The sequence below is a fragment of the Rattus rattus genome, chromosome 9 (genome assembly GCF_011064425.1).
Source record: "Rattus rattus isolate New Zealand chromosome 9, Rrattus_CSIRO_v1, whole genome shotgun sequence".
Lineage (NCBI taxonomy): Eukaryota > Metazoa > Chordata > Mammalia > Rodentia > Muridae > Rattus > Rattus rattus.
The window spans coordinates 34329060-34348803 of NC_046162.1; the positions used below are offsets into that span (position 1 = coordinate 34329060).

General features: G+C 43.8%; 1 protein-coding gene across 1 annotated transcript in view; it reads right to left on the reverse strand.

Annotated features, from left to right (window-relative positions):
- The window catches only part of Sec24a (SEC24 homolog A, COPII coat complex component), a 71039-nt gene extending 54418 nt beyond the window's left edge, over positions 1 to 16621 (reverse strand). The window contains exons 1-2 of the mRNA XM_032914140.1: positions 16279 to 16621; positions 459 to 923 (exon numbers count right to left, since the gene is read on the reverse strand). Of these exons, the coding sequence (XP_032770031.1) occupies positions 459 to 923; positions 16279 to 16375 (562 nt within the window). The 5' untranslated portion in view covers positions 16376 to 16621. The remainder of the gene's footprint in view (positions 1 to 458; positions 924 to 16278) is intronic.
- Positions 16622 to 19744: the final 3123 nt, after the last annotated feature.

Below are 19744 nucleotides of genomic sequence, written 5' to 3' on the forward strand. Positions count from 1 at the left end.
CACGGCAACCATTTGAAATGAATCTCCATTAATAACTAGGAGTAGCTTTCATTAAGTGGCTATCTTCTAGGGCATCACCAAGCCCGTTGTGCATGTGTGTACCCCAGAGCCGGGATTTACGAAGGTATGTGCCATCGCATCTGTTATCTTCCAGTCCTATGACAGTGACTGCACAAAAATCTAAGTTCCTGGAGAACTTAGGCTTGGGAGGCTGAAGCAGGAGGATTGCTTGAGTCCAGGAGCTGCAATTCATCATAGGCGACTAACAAGACCTTGTCTCCTTACAAGGAAAGAAAAACAAAATACCTACAAAGCAAAAGCAGCAACAGTTCAGGAACGTAAGCAGTCTATTAAGTTAAAGGTGTGAAAAGAAACTTATTTAAAGACTAACTGATTTAAAAAACAACAACAACAACAAACAGTTGTTTTCTAACATTGCAAACATCCTCCATGAGTACCTGGCTTTTTGAAGCTGGTTTGAAGTGCAGGGTCTCCAGAAGAAACATACTGATGATCTGCTGTGAAATCTGTATTCCCAGGTATAGTTGGCTGAGCTACATGAGGAAAATGATTGGTCTGTGGTCCTGTGGATGGGTGGTTATATTGCCAATTCAGAGGTGGGGCGGGGTTGGTTCCAGGAGGAAAGCTACCAGAAGGCATTGGTGTAGCAGCTGGGTTCTGAGAAGTAGGTAGTGCCATTCGGGGAACAGGACCACTATGAAGTGAGGGTGGTACTGGACTGGAAGTCACAAGTGGACTATTAAGAGTCTGTCCAGATCCCTGAGAACCACCATAGTTCGACTGTGCAGAGAATGGATTCAAAGTCTTTGCTGGCATTGGATGAGGGTAGGATCCTGGAATTTGGGAATCATATCCTTGGCTCAGTGATACTTGTGAAGACATCAGTGTATGTTGGACAGGACCTTCAGAAGAAACAGGAGAAAAATTAGCCTTGCAAACAAATATAACAATATACGTGCATACACACACACACACACACACACACACACACACACACACACACACACACACACACACACACACGGGGTTAAGAGTATGGTTCATACAAAAGATACTGGGTTCAATATCTAGGAGCAGGGAACAAGTACAACACTTAGAAGATTGATGCAGGATGATTGTAAATTCCAATATAGCCTACGGTACAGTGAGATTCTGCATTAAAAAATCCAAGTAAGGAGGCCAGACACGCAGACACACATCTTTAATCCCAGCACTTGGGAGGCAGAGGCAGGTGGATCTCTGGAAGTTCAAGACCAGCCAGATTTACACACAGAGTTCTGGGTCAGCCAAGGGCTACAACACTAAGAACCTGTCTCAAAACAACAGACACACACATACACCAAAGTATTAAGTATTACTTTCAGGGACTAAAGAGATGACTCAACGGTTAAGAGCAATGGCTGCTTTTCAGAAGGACCAGGGTTCAATTCCTAGCACCCACATGATGGCTCAAAACTATCAAACTATCAAAACTAACTAAGTCTCAAAGGATCCAATGGCTTTTTCTGGACTCTGAGGACACCAGACATATGACATAATGCAGGCAAAATGCCCATACATATAAACAAATATTACAGATATCTTATTAAATTTCTCCTTCAAATATTGTTATACTCAACAATAGAGACAACTTAATTAAAAAAATAAGCAGAAAGGCTGGGCAGTGGTGGTGCACACCTTTAATCCTAGCACTCAAGAGGCAGAGGCAGGAGGATCTCTGTGGATTCAGGAGAGCTTGGTCTACAGAGCTAGTAACATGGTAACCAGAGCTACATAAAGAAACCATGTCTTAAAATATGCAAGCAAGCAAGCAAGGGAATGAACAAACAAAGCAGAAGGATCTTAAAGTCATATTAAGATAATGAGATCTGATGCCCTCTTCAGGCATGCAAGCATACATGCAGATAGAGCACGCATATACATTAAATAAACCTGTAAAAAAGATAGAGAAAAGAAAGCATGCATGAGCCTGGCATGGTGGCACGTGCCTTCTACCTGGCAGTTCTCAAGACCCTTTTGAAGGTCAAAGGACCCTTTCACATGGATCAACTAAGTCCATACGAAAACATAGGTATTTACATTATTACTCATAACAGTAGCAAAATTAGTTATGAAGTAGCAATAAAAATAATTTTATGGCTGAGGGTGGTCACAACACAAGGAAGGTATTAGAAGGTTGAGATCCCAGTACTTGGGAGGCATTGGCAGTGGACCTCTGTGAAATGGAGTCAGCCTGGTCTATGAACTGAGTTCCTGTTAAATAGAGGAACCTGCCTTGAAAAAAACCACATACATGTTAATAACTACTTGTAAAGATATTAATTTGGGGGGCTGGAGAGATGGCTCAGTGGTTAAGAGCACTGATTGCTCTTCCAGAGGTCCTGAGTTCAATTCCCAGCAACCACATGGTGGCTTACAACCATCTGTAATGCTCTCTTCTGGTGTGTCTGAAGACAGCGACAATGTACTCATATACATGAAATAAACAAATCTTTAAAAAAAAAAAAAAAAGAGATTAATTTGGGGCTGCACCGATGGCCCAGTAGGTAAGAGAACTTGATGTGCTATCAGGAAAACTCTGGTTCAGCACCCATAGATCAAGCCAAGTGTACCACAAACACCTGAGGAATCTTAGGCCTTCTTCTGGCCCCACACAGGCACTTGCACTGCACATACACACACACACACACACACACACGCACAGACTAACACAAACTTGTACATACACACATACATACATACCTCCATACATACATACAAATAAATAAATCTAAAATCAGACATTTTATTCAACATAATAGCCCACTGGAGAATGGGAAATGGAAACTAAACAGTAAAAGAAACACTTAGACCAACCAGGATGGTTAAAACAAAAAAGAGGTGCAGTAACAAGTCGGCATGCTTGTGGGAATATACACTCATGCAGCTACCAGCCCTGCTGTCTACATTTGAAAGTTATCATGTGGTCTTGCAATCCCCTTGGTCTGCAGTCACTTTATGCAAATGTTCAGAGCATTTCTTATATCTGTGGTGCTGCCATGCTCCCTCACATTATAATAATGGACTAAGCACCAAAAACTGTAGCCAGGTCCCCAATTCGATGCTTCCTTGGCCATGGTTTCTCTTCAGAACAATGGAACAATGACTAAGACAGAGGTTGGTACCAGAGAGGTTGGTATTTCTGTGACAGCCATACTACCATGCTGTTTGATGGAGGAATCTGCAAGACTCTGGGATTTAGACTAGAAAAGCAGTTGGATACTTTAAGTAGGACTTAATGGGCCATCGTAATAGGAGCATGAAGGAACGTGGGGGCCCGGTTCAAGAAATTTCAGATGGGGGCTGGAGAGATGGCTCAGCGGTTAAGAGCACAGACTGCTCTTCCAGAGGTCCTGAGTTCAAATCCCAGCAACCACATGGTGGCTCACAACCATCTATAATGAGATCTGATGCCCTCTTCTGGTGTGTCTGAAGACAGCTACAGTGTACTTATATATAATAAATAAATCTTTAAAAAAAAAAAAAAAAAAAAAGAAATTTCAGAGAGGAGAAATAGTAGTAAGTAGCACTCAGAAGCCCGATGCTTTTAATCCCAGAGACCATTCTTGTGATATTCTGACAAAGAACATGGCTGCTTTTTGCCCTTTTCCTATACATCTACCTGATCCATACAGTGAAGAGGAGCAAGTGAGGCAAGAAGAAATACAAAATGTTCAGTTGGAGGAGAAAAGGAGCACCAGGAAGCATAATGGAGCTAAATTCAATGCTCAAGGAGATAAAAAGTTTAAAGGAAAGCCTGAGGCTGAATGGAATAAAAGGGAGTGGTGAAGTCGGGGGAGACCCACCCCAGCTAGGCTTCCCATTTGTGAGTGTGTGGACCTAAAGCATCTGTGGGTTTAAAGAACAGCGTAAGCAGTGAAGGAAACCACCTCAACTGAACACTGGTAGAGGGCACTGAAGAGGCCACGACTCAGCACCACCAGGCAGCTGGACTTGGGCAGCTTTGGCCACGTGGTTCTGGCTTTACAGTCACGGATACAAGAAAGGGGCTGTGAATCTCCCTCCAAGGCTAAGGAAAGTCACTGAGGCCTGATATGCCCCAGGACTGTCCCTGTGCACGGAGGCCTCGAGACACTGTCTGAGACTGTAAGGATGAAACTTGGATTTCACAGCAGACTCCAAGAAGATGGAGACTCCTTTAACATTTGCCAAGAACTGAAGATCAGGTGTGGAACCAACCTAAGAGAGAGAAGTGTGTTGGACAAAGCCGAAAGGAGTTGAGATCCGAAGACCATCTTGATATCAGACATCAAGATGCAGATTTTCAAGTTTGGCCTGCTGGTTTTATCTTGCTTTGCCCAGCATTTCCTTGCTATGTTATTGTGCACTGTGTAAGATTATCCTGTGTTATACAAATACTGATTTCTATGCCCTGTATCAACTGTAATCCAGGCATGACATTATACTTATTCTAAAGTATGGTATAAACATTTATTCTCTGACATATCAATAAAAGCTGATCAGCCAATGGCTGAGCAGAAAAGAAAATAGAACTGGACTTCCAATCCTAGCCAGGGAAGTGGGGGATGGGGAGGAGGAAGAGAATTCCCCATGAGGAAAGGGTCAAGGAGACACTGTGGGAATACACCTGGAGCAGAGAGAGCCAGACGAGTACTAAATGCAAGTATCTCGGAGATTTTGGCTGGGAGGTAGCCAGATAAAAGATTAAAATACATTAATACTGTTCAGCTATTGTGCTGTAAAACTTGAATAAATACATCTTATAGTCTCTGTCTCATTTATTTGGGAGTTAGTTGGAATAAAGAAAAAACTATCACCTTTAAAATTATACTAGCACATCCTTTCCTCCCTTTTGGAACGATAATGTATGTGTCATTGTATGTTAGAAGCATGTAATCTGCTTTTTTCTTTCGATTTTATAGAGGCTTACAGTTAAGAGAACACCATGAGTCTCAGAAGAGACCTTGGACTTTGGCCTTTTTTTTTTTTTGTGGGGGGGGTGGTGTCAAGACAGGGTTTCTCTGTGAAGCCCTGGTTGTCCTAGAACTCAGAGATTCACCTGCCTCTGTCTCCCCAGTGCTGGGATTAAAGGCTACTGGCTAAACTCTGGACTTTTAAAACGCTTGAAACAGAGCATGTAGGAACTTTTGAAGTTGTACTAAATGCATTCTGCATTATAATATGGCTATAAACTTATGGGTGCCAGGGAGTGGACTGTGGTAGTTTGAATAAGAATGTCCCCATATGCTCATATATTTGAATGCTTAGTAATTACAGTGGCACTATCTTGGAAGGATTAAGAGGTGTGGCCTTGTTAGAGTAGGTGTGGCCTTATTGGAGGAAGTGTGTCACTGGAGATGGGCTTTGAGGTTTCAAAAGCCCAAGGCAGCTCAGTTTTCTTTCTTCCTGTGGCCTGAAGATCAGGCTGTAGCTCTCAGACACTGTTCAGTGCCATGTGTGCCACCATGCTTCTTAACCACAACAATGACTAAGCTTCTGAAACTGAGCACGTCCCCATTAAATGCTTCCCTTTAAAAGCTGCCTTGGCCGTGGCGTCTCTTCACAGCAGTAGAACAGTGACTAATGTCTCCAAAATGGAGACAAGCACCCCATCAACAGACCAAGGGTAACCCAGTGGGATACATCTATCTGTACAATGGGATATGATTTGGTCATAAAAACAAAGTGCTGCTAACATATTATAAATGCTATAAACCTTAAAAATATTACTGTATGTTGGGGCTGGAGCACAGCATCTGTCTACTATGTATAAAGGCCCTGAGTTCACTTATCACCACCACCACCACACACACACACACACACACACACACACACACACACACACACACACACCTTTTTAATTCGAAGACAGAGGAGACTCTAATTATACATGCATTGTATAATTAACCTATATATAATGTCAGAATCAAAGGCTGATTCATGGCTGGGGCACTACAGTGACTGCTAAAGGGTTTGCCTTTGTTTTAGGGGTAGAATACTCTGAAATCTGGGTACTGAGATGGCTCATTGGGTAAAAGTGTTTGCCATGCAAGCTAACAACCTGAAGTCATAACAGAAACAGAGAACCGACTCACCGAAGACACTCTCTGACCTCTCCATGTGTGCACCGCAGCATGTGGACAGGCTAGCCAGCACAGCGTACACACCAGAGGGAGGGAGAGAGGGAGGGAGGGAGGGAGGGGGAGGGGGGAGGGAGGGACAGAAGGAGAGAGAGAGAGAGGGAGGGAGGGAAGGACTGTTTTCTTTAAATCTGATACCAATGCCAGGTGTGGTACCCCATGCCCATAATCTCAGAAGAAAGACTGAGGCAGAAAGATCTCTATGACCAGAGTATGAGGCCAGCCTAGGTGGCAGAGACCCTGTCTCAAAATAAGGGGCGGGGGGCTCCATACTACACACCTGGTCACTGTCATGAAACTATCCCATCCTGTATATGCGATGACCTTCCAGGTTGCTGAAGACACAGATGTCTAAGAGGGGTTGCCTTTCCCCACACTTGCTTGCTCTTATGACTCTGGTTGCTCAATGAACTCTTTCTACTGTCCATTATAAATGTTTCTTCAAGTTCTGTGAGCTGTCTACCAAATGTCTGCATCCAAGCAGGAGGATCATGGGATTCACTGATATAGCCAATCAGAAGCACAAGTCAGAAACCTTGACTTGGTACTGGCATCTGAAGCCACTTATGGGACGAAATGCTTATGTGACCTGAAGGCTCTGGGGTATCTCTGGGTGGATGGGGTCACTACTGAACAGGACAGGTTGAGCTGTAGTTGTAGCCATTGGAGAACTGCTTGTGCACACACCCAGCGTGGTCACAAGAGGGTTCTCTCTGTTGTGTGAGGGAAAGCAGAGAGCAGCGGCAGGGTTTGTTCCTTTACTCCTGATCTCTTCCTGGTCCAACAGTAAGTGTCCTCCAGGAAGTGGTGCCCTTCCCACCCCACCGACCTCACCATTCCCTTCACACCAATTGCTTGGACACACCATTCACACAGCATTCCCTTCACACCAATTGCTGGGCGATTTATTCTCCATCACTGTTTCTGTACTCCATTACCTTAAAGCTAGTGGGGGAGGGGCGGCTCTTAAAGTCATCCCTTTCCCCTTAGTGCCCACCTCCTCATTCCACCAGTGAGATTGCCTTAAAAACCCTAAATAAGGGCAGGAGAGATGGCTCAGTGGTTGAGAGCACTGACTGCTCTTCCAGAGGTCCTGAGTTCAAGTCCCAGCAACCACATGGTGGCTCACAGCCATCTGTAATGGCATCCTATGCCCTCTTCTGGTGTAGCTGAGGACAGCTACAGCATACTCATATACATAAAATAAATAAATCTTAAAAAAAGAAAAGAAAAAGAAAGAAACACCATGACCAAGGCAAACATTTAATGGGGGCTGGCTTACAGCTTCAGAGGTTTGGTCCATTATTATCAATGACCGGAAGCATGGCAGCACACAGGCAGATAAGGTGCTGGAGGAGCTGAGAGTTCTACAGCTTGACTGGAAGGCAGCCAGGAGAGGACTGTCTTCTGCAGGCAGGAGAGGAGGGTCTCTTCTGAATTGAGTGGAGCCTGACCACAGGAATCCTCAGAGCCCACCTACACAGTAACACACTTCCTCCAACAAGGCCACACCTCCTAGTGGTGCCACTTCCCCTGGGCTAAGTCTATTCAAACCACCGCACTCCAACAGAAAACATTGAATTGCGGCTGGCTTACGGCTTCAAAGGTTTATACTATTATCATGGCGGGAAGCATGGAGACAGCCCAGGCAGACATGGCAATAGAGAAGGAGCTGGATCTACATCTGGATCCACAGGCAGCAAGAAGAGAGAGGCGCTCTGGGCCTACCTTGAATATCTGAAACCTCCAGGTAACTGTTAACTCCAACAAGGCCACACCTACTCCAACAGGCCATCCTCCTACTAGTGCCCCTCTATGACCCTATGGGGAACATTTTCACCTAAACCACCACAGAGGTCAAGTTAGGTGAAGTAAAGCGAAAGAGAGTCAATTCAGTGCAAAAAGTGCTTCACACCAATAGCAGTTTCCTAATCAAAGAAGAATCTGCAACAAGGGTACAGATTTAGACCCCAGGTCTAACCGTAGTAAATGTCTATTCTACAAGACTCAACAGAAGCCCAGCTAGGGAGCCCACACCTGTAATCCCAGTACTTCAGAGTCAGGTACCAGAAGGCTGTCGTGGGTTGGAGGCTCGCCTGAGCTACAGTGGGAGACTCCTTCACTTCTCCCTACTGACCAAAGACCAGTAACTCACTCAACAGACTCCTAGCACCTGAAAGAGTATATGCCTCAGGTACTGACAGCTCACACAGATTTTGTAATGGACTGTAGACACCGCACATGTGAACTGGATGTAATGGCACACATCTGTAAATCTAACACCATGATGGCAGAGGGAGGAGGATCCCATCAAGTCCACGGAAGCCAGCCTGTTCTACATAGAGTGATACAGGCCAATCGTGGCTACATAGTAAGATTCTGTTCTGAGGGAAAATCAGAGGGTGGGGTAGTGGTACACATGCATACAGACATACACACACATCCAGGGAAGGGTACACACACATCCAGACACACACACACATCTGGGGAGGGGTACACACACATATAGATACACACACACATTCTGGCCAGCTGTGGCAACTTAGCAAGACCCTGTCTCAAAATAAAGTTCTAAAATGAGGAAAGGAATGCCTGGATGTGTTAGCTCCATTATAGCCTGTTTACTAGTTATGTGAGACTATGTGCTCAATCCCTAACAACGCCAAAACAAACAGAAAACCCACTAATATAGATAACTTTTAAAATAATGATATCTTATATTATTCTCCAGTAAATCAAACATAAAATTAAAAGACTACTTCTGATAGCATTATATAATATAAAAATTATGAGGGTAGAAAGATGGCTCAGTGGTTAAGAGCACTGACTGCTTTTCCAGAGGTCCTGAGTTCAATTCCCAGCAACCACAGGGTAGCTCACAACCATCTGTAATGAGATCCGATGCCCTCTACTGGTGTGTCTGAAGGGCTACAATGTACTCATATACATAAAATAAATAAATAAATCTTTAAAAAAACTTTAAAAAAAATTCTGACTTATAAGCCTCCTAAACACTTAAGAACACACTGAATTAGCTGCCTCTTTCACAGTGAAGTCCACATAGAAGAAAAGGCTGGTCCTGGCAATTCAAGTCTGTAACTTGGGAGGCTGAGGTAGAAGAATCACATGTTCAAAGCCTACCCCGGCTACAAAATGAGCCCAAGGCCAGCCTGAACAACTCACTGAAACTATGTTTCAAAATTTAAAAATACAGAAGGGTGAGGATGTTGCTAACTGGTAGAGTGAATGACTGCCCAGTACACATGAGGCCCTGAGTTCAATCTTCATAATAATAAACAAATCCATATAATAAATAAACAAAACATAAAGGAAGCAGATATATCCCAAATAGTTTTCCTTAAAATTCTAAACAGGATAAAGACTGAGGCCCTTCTTATTCTCAAGCCATTCATTCACTATCTAGCAGGCAGTTTCTATTAGCTAACTATCATACATGAACCTAAAAGGATGACTAATTTAAACTTAATTCAGGAAGTAGGAGAGGTGGCCAAGTGGTTAAAAGCACTGCTATTCTTCACAGAGGATTTGGGTTCAATTTCCTGTACCCACTCCGCAGTGCACAACTGTCTGTAGATTTAGCCCCAGGGACTCTAACTTAGTAACTCATCTCACATTGTTAATCAAAATACATGCTTTACTTGAAGAATTTGTCAAAGAAAACAAAGGGAAGAAAGCCGCGTCAGGATACACCTATAATCTCAACATTGTGAGGTAGGGGCCTGAGGATCAGAAATTTATGGGAATCTTCGTTACACAGTTGGTTTGAGGTCAGCCTAGGCTATGAGACCCAGCCTCAAAGAGCAAACAAAAAAGGGCTAAGGATGTACGAGCACTTACTGCTCTCTCGGATGACTGGGGTTCAGCTCCCAGCACCCACATCATGTGGCTCACAAGCCCATGCACCTCCAGCTCCGGGGAATTAGACACTCTCTTCTGGCCTCTGCTGGTGTGAACTCGCAGGAACACACGAACACGCACACATTTACAAAGCAGGGGTGGAGGTGGGTTGAGGCTCAACAATGAAGTGTTTAGCCTAGCCATGTCCAGCTTGGGTTTGCTCCTCAGCACCATAAAACAAAACAGTAACAAAAGGAGGAAAGCAAATTCTGAGAATCAAAGTTAAACTTCCGGAATTACAAGACATTTATAAACAGTTCAAGATTTTGCTCAGTGGTGGAATGTTTGCCTTACAAGCAGAAACACCTGTTAGATGCATATACACACACAGGAGGCAAGAGAGCAGGACTATGAGACCGACAGATAATAATGACAGAACAGGAAGGTCCATGTTGGAATAAGAACAGAATGCTAACAAAAGGTTAAAAAAAGGAAGGAAGGAAGGAAGGAAGGAAGGAAGGAAGGAAGGAAGGAAAGAAAGAAAGAAAGAAAGAAAGAAAGAAAGAAAGAAAGGAAGGAAGGAAGGAAGGAAGGAAGGGAAGAAAAGAAATTAGTCAGTTACCCCTTACTTAAAACTCAGATGGGGAGAGAAAGGGGGGCGGGGGAAGAAGCAAGAAACAATCTTAAAATTGTCAGCAACTATTTGTTGTAGTTACAGGTCTAAAGGATCCAAAAACAAGGGCCCTGATCTGGATTCTCACACTAGTTCAAGTATCTAGGTCCTGGGATCAAGGAGAAGAGTAAGTAAGTAATTAGATGATATTCACAGTGCCACTGGCTAGTGCCTGAGAGCATTGTAACAGAACAGCAAGCCTGTTACTATGTCTCTCCAGAGCCCTCCCTCTGTCAGCAGAGACAGAAGCAATTCAATGGTTACTACATGCAACAGTGTTACATTCTTTGTGGCTTCTGCAGTGCCGGGCACTGAACTTAATCTTGTACATGCTGAAGAGGTGGTTTACACTGAGTGTTATACCTGGCCTACAGTGTGATATTAGAGGTACACAGAGCCAATTTTGGGAGCCCAGTTACTGCCCATTCTGAAAAAAATGGAGCTCGGCCACAATAACTAGAGAGACTAGACATCTCCTTTATTCACAGCCTGTTTCATGACTAAAGACTTCCTATATAAGCGACTGGACCAATGGCTCAGCCATTAAGAGAACTTGCTGCTCTTCCCGATGACCCAAATTCAGTGGCAAGCACCCATCCCATATCAAGTGGCTCACAACTGCCTGTAACTCTAGCTCCAGGAGATCTGATGCTCCTTTTTACTCTCTGAGGGCACCTTCACGTTTGTAGCTTATATGTGTATATACATATATGTGTGATATGTGTGTGTATGTATATATATATATATGCCATATATGTGTATATAATTTATATATATTGTATACACATGCAGAGAAACATGAATGTATGCACATACACAAATAAAAAATATTTTTAAGTTGAAAATGTGGGCTGGAGAGATGACTCAGAAGTTAAGAGCAGGGCTGGAGAGATGGCTCAGCGGTTAAGAGCACCAACTGGGGTTGGGGATTTAGCTCAGTGGTAGAGCGCTTGCCTAGGAAGTGCAAGGCCCTGGGTTCGGGTCCCCAGCTCAAAAAAAAAAAAAAAGAACCAAAAAAAAAAAAAAAAAAAAAAGAGCACCAACTGTTCTTCCAGAGGTCCTGAGTTCAATTCCCAGCAAACACATGATGGCTCACAATCATCTGTAAAGAGATCCGATGCCCTCTTCTGGTGTGTCTGAAGACAGTTATAGTGTACTTATATATAATAAATGAATAAATCTTAAAAAAAAAAAAAAAGGGTCCTGGCAAATTAGAAGAAGAAGAAGAAGAAGAAGAAGAAGAAGAAGAAGAAGAAGAAGAAGAAGAAGAAGGAGAAGAAGAAGGAGAAGAAGAAGAAGAAGTTGTTAAGAGCAAGTACTGCGGGCTGGAGAGATGGCTCAGGGGTTAAGAGCACTGACTGCTCTTCCAGAGGTCCTGAGTTCAAATCCCAGCAACCACATGATGGCTCACAACCATCTGTAATGGGATCTGATGCCCTCTTCTGGTGTGTCTGAAGACAGCTACAGTGTACTCACATAAAATAAATTAATAAATATTTAAAAAAAAAAAAAAAAAAAGAGCAAGTACTGCTCTTCCAGGGAACCCAACTTCAATTCCCAGAGCCCATGTCAGATGGCTCACAGTCACCTCAACTCCAGTTCTTCAATTCCAGTTCTATAGGATCCAACACCTCTGGCCTATGTAGGTTCTCTCTCTCTCTCTCTCTCTCTCTCTCTCTCTCTCTCTCTCTCTCTCACACACACACACACACACACACACACACACACAAGATTTAAAATAAATTGAACTGTAGTTGAAAATGTGCTCTAATCTTACTATGAATAAATCAATACACATAATCTTACTATGAATATCAATAAATCAGTTTGTTGAACTGAACGGCAAGACGCCTAATTCTAAAACTTTTGTTAAACAAAATTGCTATTTAAAAAAAAAGTATAGGTATTTTTTGTGTGTATATCTTGCACCACAGGCCCACCTGCTGCTCACAGAGGAGAAGAGAGTGATGGAGACCTACCCTGGGACTGAAGGTAGAAATGCTTGTGAACTACTATGTGGTGCTGAGACTGGAACTCTGGTCCTCTGCAACAGCAGCGGGTGCTCCTAACCACTGATTCTCCCACCCCCAGATTAGTAACTCTTAAATGTGCTACATTCTATGTGGGCTCCAAGTTACAGGGCTTACAAGCTGAGGAGCATTAGACATTAGTTCATAAAATTACAGTGTACGGGGGAAAGAGAAAGAAAACTCCCCTCTCAGCCTTAGCTCTATATGTAAAAGGTAACTATTACATCGATTTTACAAAGAAATCCTGTTAATAAAGCTTCAGTCTCTGCTTGGCAAGTTGAGTCAAACAGCCAGCAAAGGGTGTACACAAAGATGGAGTCCTTATCTCCTTTACCCTGACCACGGCCATCAGGATAAGATAGTTGTCTTACAGCCTCACTATCAATTTTTTGCAACAGAAACATGTATATACAAATCATTATTAGAAACCTTTACAGATAATCTAGGTTGTAATACAATATAACAACCTATCAGAGAGCAAAATGGTTTGGTGCCAGGAATACAGCAGAAAAAGCAACTTATAGAAAATGAAAATAGTCATTCTTGCTGTTTTGATTAAATCTAAATGATATCTTAAGATCTAACTGTACTGTAACATGTTAACTTATACACGCACATTAAACCAACATCTTAAGAATTTTCAAATAGAACTACCAGGCATGCTCTGAGTTCAAGGCTAGCTTGGTATACAAAACCCAAATAGAATGTGTAAGCAGCAGTTACTGACTTGCATGAGTTTAGCAAGTATAGATTGCAGCATGCGACTGTTCTCCATTTCACCTCCCAAGCCTACATTCAGTACTATTCAGTACCACAACCCTATTCTCAGAATTAAAGAATGAACAAACAACCACCTAACAGGATATCCGCCATTGACTGACAACACTTCCATTAAAAACAAACTTAAAAAATGGGCACTATAGGCTGGGCTCATCTTTAATCCCAGCACTCAGCAGATAGAAGGAGATCAACCTTTGAGTGCTTGAGGCCAGCTTGGCCTACATAGTGAGTTCCAGGCCAGCCACAAAGGCTACACAGTGAGTAGTGAGAGCCTGCGTCTGTCTATCTGTCTGTCTGTCTGTCTGTCTGTCTGTCTCTCTCTCTCTCTCTCTCTCTCTCTCTCTCTCTCTCTCACACACACACACACACACACACACACACACACACACACACACACCAAGAAAAGGTATTATAACCTCAGATGAACTTCTTCTGATGGCACAAGTCTCTAATGCCAGCACTTGGAAAGCAGAGGTAGGTGAATCTCTGAGTTCCAGGCTAGCCTGGTCTACAGAATGAGTTCAGGGCTAGCCAGGGCTGTTACACTTGTGCCATCAGAAGAAGCAAATCTCAATTTCTTATAATACCTTTTCTGGGGGGTGGGGGGACGACAGGCTCTCACTATGTAGCCTTTGTGGCTGGCCTGGAACTCACTATGTTACCCTGCTTCAATAAAATAAAAATCAATAAAGAAAGCTATTATAAAAGGCCGAGGGGAGGGCTGGAGAGATGGCTCAGCAGTTAAGAGCACTGACCAGAGAGATCCTGAGTTCAATTCCCAGCAGCCACAGGATGGCTCAAAGCCATCTATAGTGGGATTTGATGCCCTCTTCTGGTGTGTCTGATGAGTACAGCTACAGTGTCCTCATATAAATAAAATAAATATATAATTCTTTTAAAAAACCTTTTTAAAAAAAAAAGACCTAGGAGAGAGGGGAAGGTATAAATTATGTAATTATATGGTAAACTCAAAAGTAGAAAAAAAAATAATAAAAAAATCACCCTAACAACCAAGAGCAAAAAAAAAATCAAATTAGAAAAAGGCAAACGTAACAGCTCAAGCCGTTTACTCTTAGTCTTATCTCTGCTCCTTCTACCAGACAGATTTTTTTCCAGCTGCTACCACCCTGAACCACAATTACCAGTTCCATATCTGAACTCCCAAATGGCTCTAAACAATCCGAACTCTCTTATGCCCAAGGTCAGAACATAGATGTGCAACAGGTGCATGTTTAGCTTTGACCAAATTAACGAAGTACATGGGATACGGAAACTCCGGCTCTGTAATCCAAGCACTAGAGCAGTTGAGACAGGAGGATTGCCACAAGTTTCAGGCCAACCGGAGAAAAGAGCGAGACACTATATATATATATATATATATATATATATATATATATATATATATATATATGTATGTATGTATATATATATATCTCAGACCAATCGGAGATAAGATCGAGACAGAGTAAAAAAACAAACAAAAAAGCCAATGAAATGTCTCCAGCACAGCCTAACATCCTGATACAATTCCTGCCACATTTCAAAATCCTGACAGCTCTGCTTGCTCGCAAGCTTACTGGCATATTTACAGAATTTGTTATTTAAGTGCAATTCATAAGAAAAACCCACACAGGAAACATCTTTAGTTGTTTTCACCTTAAAGTGAGGGATTGCATCTTCTGTGCAAATGTCAGTGTCACAGAAGAAAATGTAGTTTACATAATCTGTTACTATAAACTTAAGAGACAATTCAACAACCTGTCAATGATTCTCGCTTCTCTTGCCCTGCCCACATAACTGCCTACCCACAGACATTTTTAAGTCTTACAAAGAACCCTCTTTGTAAAGAAAACAGTAGTCTCCTCTAAATGCATTGTAACCAGCAATTTAGTCACTGGCTATTTTCTCCAACTTCAAATGGGCACAGTAAGTACTTTAGTATTATTCTCCCTGTCTTCTTTCCATAAAGCAAAGATTTGTAGGTTAATTTGTAAGTAGGCAGAAAATGAGTCTTTATTATAACAATTAAAATAAGCTTAGCAAGTCACGCTGTAGGAAAGCTTCAGGAATTCTAGACAAAGTATCCAATTATAAGATATTCTCCCGCCAAATGATAAATTATAGTGCCAGATGTACACTTTCCTAGGGTTCAGAGAGTTGTGACTTACTAATGTCCTACATGAAGAGGAGAACCCTAGAAGTCCTAGCCGCCCATCTATTTGGTTCTTCCACAACTGGAAAACTAAAAAGGACTGCCCAGGGACAGTCATAGGAAAATCCTTGAAGAAAGATCCCTGGAGAGATGAGCAAGTGCTAAAGGGGTCTGCCAAAGGGGGAGTCATTCATTCATCTGTGCAAACTCAAATTAATAACCAGGGCCCGCCACCACCCCCTACACTTCGAGCCTGCAGACCCGAAATGAACCCTGCCCTCTAGGACATAGGACTGAGGTGGCGCAGAGCGTGATGACACCCAGACACTATGACCTCCATAAGGCAGTTCTGGGAACTGATTTCGTCTAGGATTCTTTTTCTCCTCTTGTTTATCGCAGACGTTGCATACTGCAGGTGCTTACTGTTTGCAGGCTGAACCTATAAATACATATGAAACAGTCCCACCAGCGCTGGTCTGCAGGTGCACGTCCACCGCGGCTCCAGGGGCCAGGCCGTCATCCGCCACTCACCGCGGCAGACCGGGTTAGTACTTGTCCCCGGCCCGAGCCGTGCCGTCCTCCCCGCCCCCGTGCGGCACTCACCGTTGGTGTAGGGAGACCCCGAGGCTGAGGCGGCTCCGTTCTGGGCCTGGAGGCCGGCTGCGGCGCCGCGGGCAGCCGGGATCCTGGGCTGGGCCATGGCGCCCGGGGATCTCAGGGTAGGACAGAGCCGTCGGGGTCGACCGCAGCGTCGATCCTAAGAGCTCCAACAGGAAAGCCGAGGGAAGGGAGCTGAAACCGGAGAAGCGGAACACACAGGGGTGGCGCGTCAAAGTCGAGGCATGGCGTCTCGGTCTCTTCAGCCCGCCGGCGGCCACGACCCGGCCTGGGCTCGGAGAGGCTCCGGAGTCAGGCCGGCGGGGCTGCGAACGCCGGGCTCGGAGGCGGCAGCCGAACCCGGAGAGGAGGGAGGCCCTGGGCGGAGCCGCCGGCCGCGCAGGCACAGTGGGGACACGTGGCACTTCCGGTTCCGGCTGGAGGCTGCGGCCGTGCTCTCTGTCCCCGGGGAGCTGCCCCGAGGCCAGCTGACAGTCCCGTGTCCTGGCCCGGAGGACCGTGCACAGACTCGCCTGCCACGTCACTGACTCCCGCCACCCGCCGGAAGTAGCCTGTGTCACCACTACGAAAATCCCCGGCATGGAGAACGTCACCTTCTTGACAGACCGGGGATCTGAGGGTGGTGCGGACTTTTAGAGTCGATCGGGTGGGATAGGAGAAACCGGGCTCCTCTTCCGGGAATCTTTGAGGATTACCTGAAACGACCGATGTCATCATCTTCCGCTGGTGGCTCAGCGGATGCTATGCCAGGTGTAGAGTGCCAGAGAGTTTTAAAATGAGATGTTACAATACGTGTGTATGTCAAGTGTCATGGGCGGGACATGGTAGCGATCGGGAGGTCGAGGCAGAAGTGTCTTTCTAAGTTCGAAAGTGGCCTAGTCAGGTCAGCCAGGGCTTGAGTAAAGACCCTGGGTCAAGGTTAAAATGTCTGATGACGTTAAGGAGGAAGCCTTTTCTTTTCATCTGGAGGATTAAGATTAATTTTGACATTAGCTTCTTCGTAGCATAGTCACCCTGAAGCCCATTCACCACACTTGGATCAGTATAAGACTCGGTTTCTCAAAAAAGGGGTTAAGAGATGTAGGCTACTGGTAAAGAGTTTGCCTAACCTTGTGAGAAGAAGCCCTGAGTTCAAAAAATTAAAGGCAGTTTTTAATTCCTCCTCTGGGAGTCTACATTGAGGCGGATAATTCAAACTTACGTTCTGGGCAAGTAGTTTGTGAGTTGCTTTTATTTTTACCCCCAGACCTTGACTTTTAAGGCGACAGAGAAGTAGAAACTGGTTGGTTATGCAACATAATTAATGATATCAGTAGTGATCTTAGCTACCTTCACTCCACTTTGGTTTTTCCTGCTCCAAGCAGATGACAAAGTCCTCACAGATGTGTGCTGCTGATTGAAATGTATTAGGCCATGAGTTTCACAACCTCAGGGGAAAGTACATCTGACCTAATTCATTTACTATTTAATGCCTGCTACGAAGCATTACAGAAAAAGAGCACAAGCTAAAACTACTGTCAGACCCACAAAGCAAGCGTAACTACATATACAAAATTATTCTAACCTGATTTTATTAAATTTACCTCAAAACATACTAAAATATATTGGCTGTGAGTGGAATTCAACAATTAAAAAAAAAAAGATTGTTTTAAAGTTTATTTTCTGTATGTACGGGTTCCTACAAAGGAGTATTTACACCATATGTATGCAGTACCCACAGAGACCAGAAGAGGGCATTGTATCCCCTGGCGTTGGAGTTGACAGTTGTGACCTACCCTGATGTGGGTGATGGAAAAGGAACCCTAGTCCTGTAGAAGTACAGCCAGTGCTCTTCACTGCTGAGCCATCTCTCCACTCCCCCATCCCCCATTACAAGATCCAGGTAGGCTTTTTTAGGATGAAGATGATACTCTTTTGTTTGTTTTGTTTTGTTTTGAGACAGTTTCTCTGTATAGCTCTTGTTTACTGCCTTGTAAACTAGGTTGGCCTCGAACTCACAGAGATTCACCTGCCTCTGCCTCCTGAGTGCTGGGATTAAAGGCACGAGCCATGACTCCTGGTGGAAGATGATACTTTTAATCAAACTTTGTTTTTTAAAGATTTATTTTTTATGTGAGTACACTGCCGCTGTCTCAGACACCAGAAGAGGGCATCAGATCTCATGACAGATGGTTGTGAGCCACCATGTGGTTGCTGGGAATCGAACTCAGGACCTCTGGAAGAGCAGTCAGTGCTCTTAACTGCTGAGCCATCTCTCCAGCCCTTAATCAAACTTTCACCTAAGAATATCTATGATAAAATCTCAAACCAAATACCTAAAAACGGTAAAACAAAACAAGAACAACAACAACAACAACAACAACAACAAAAACAAGAATGTAAGGCTTGCTTTAAAGAGAAAATAGAACTCAGAAACTGCCAAAGCTTCATGTGGTCAGGAGGAAAAAAATGGCCTCTCTTCAAAGAGGTAAACGCTTAAGGCATGGTTTCCAACTTCTATGGGTTTAATCTTCTCTTTATATTCAACTCCTTTGGAATTATCTCGGTTTGTTGGCCTTGGCACGGTGGTTTGATTTGGTTAAATCAAAGCTTTCTTTGAACTTTGTCCCATTTAAGCAATATCTCTGCTCAGATTTTAAAAAGTAAACAACCCAATTGGTTAAATCAGTTAAATAGCTATAAATAGTTTACTAATAAGTAAACAGCTTTGTTCCGTTCCTAAATTTCTCTGTTGCTATTATGAACACACAAACTCCGGTTAAGATTCTGAGTGCAGTTTACCTTTCCGACTGGTCAGCTTTAAGAAACTGAGGAGAGGCCAGGCGTGGTAGAGCCTGAAATCCAGCCCTCGGGAGTGAGAGGCAGGTAGATCTTTATGAGTTTGAGGCCAGCCTGGTCTACACAGTTCTGGAACTGCTAGGGCTATGTAGAGAGACCCTGTCTCCAACAACAAAAATTCATTCTGCTCCAGGTTCAGACAGGACGATTCCAGTTACAGACGTTTATTTGAAGAACAGTTTCATCCTCTGAAACTTACTTGCTGCTCCAATTTAGGAACAGTTCTTTGCCCTCATTTGCCTACCCCAGGACACCTGTTTGTATGTGATGTCAGCTGTTGTAAAGCACGTCACAGGTATGGTCATCACACCACAAGCCAGGGTGCTTCCTTGCTCATGGGGGCTTCTTTATGAAATCCCTGTTCTCGTTACCCAGCATGTTGAGCTTAGCACCCTGCACAGGAACTACCGGGATGTTTCTCCTGGATTCTTCCTCCCTAGTCCACACTATAAGTTCCAGGTACAGACATTGCTGTACAGGTACTTCTGGTTCTCCAAAACGTTTGGCCATTACTCCTGCCTGCTCAGTCAACCTAAAATTGCTCTCAGAGGTTTTTCTTACTTCCTGCTGCATAAAATCAGAAACCCTGCCCCACCCTCAAAGCCCCTCATGA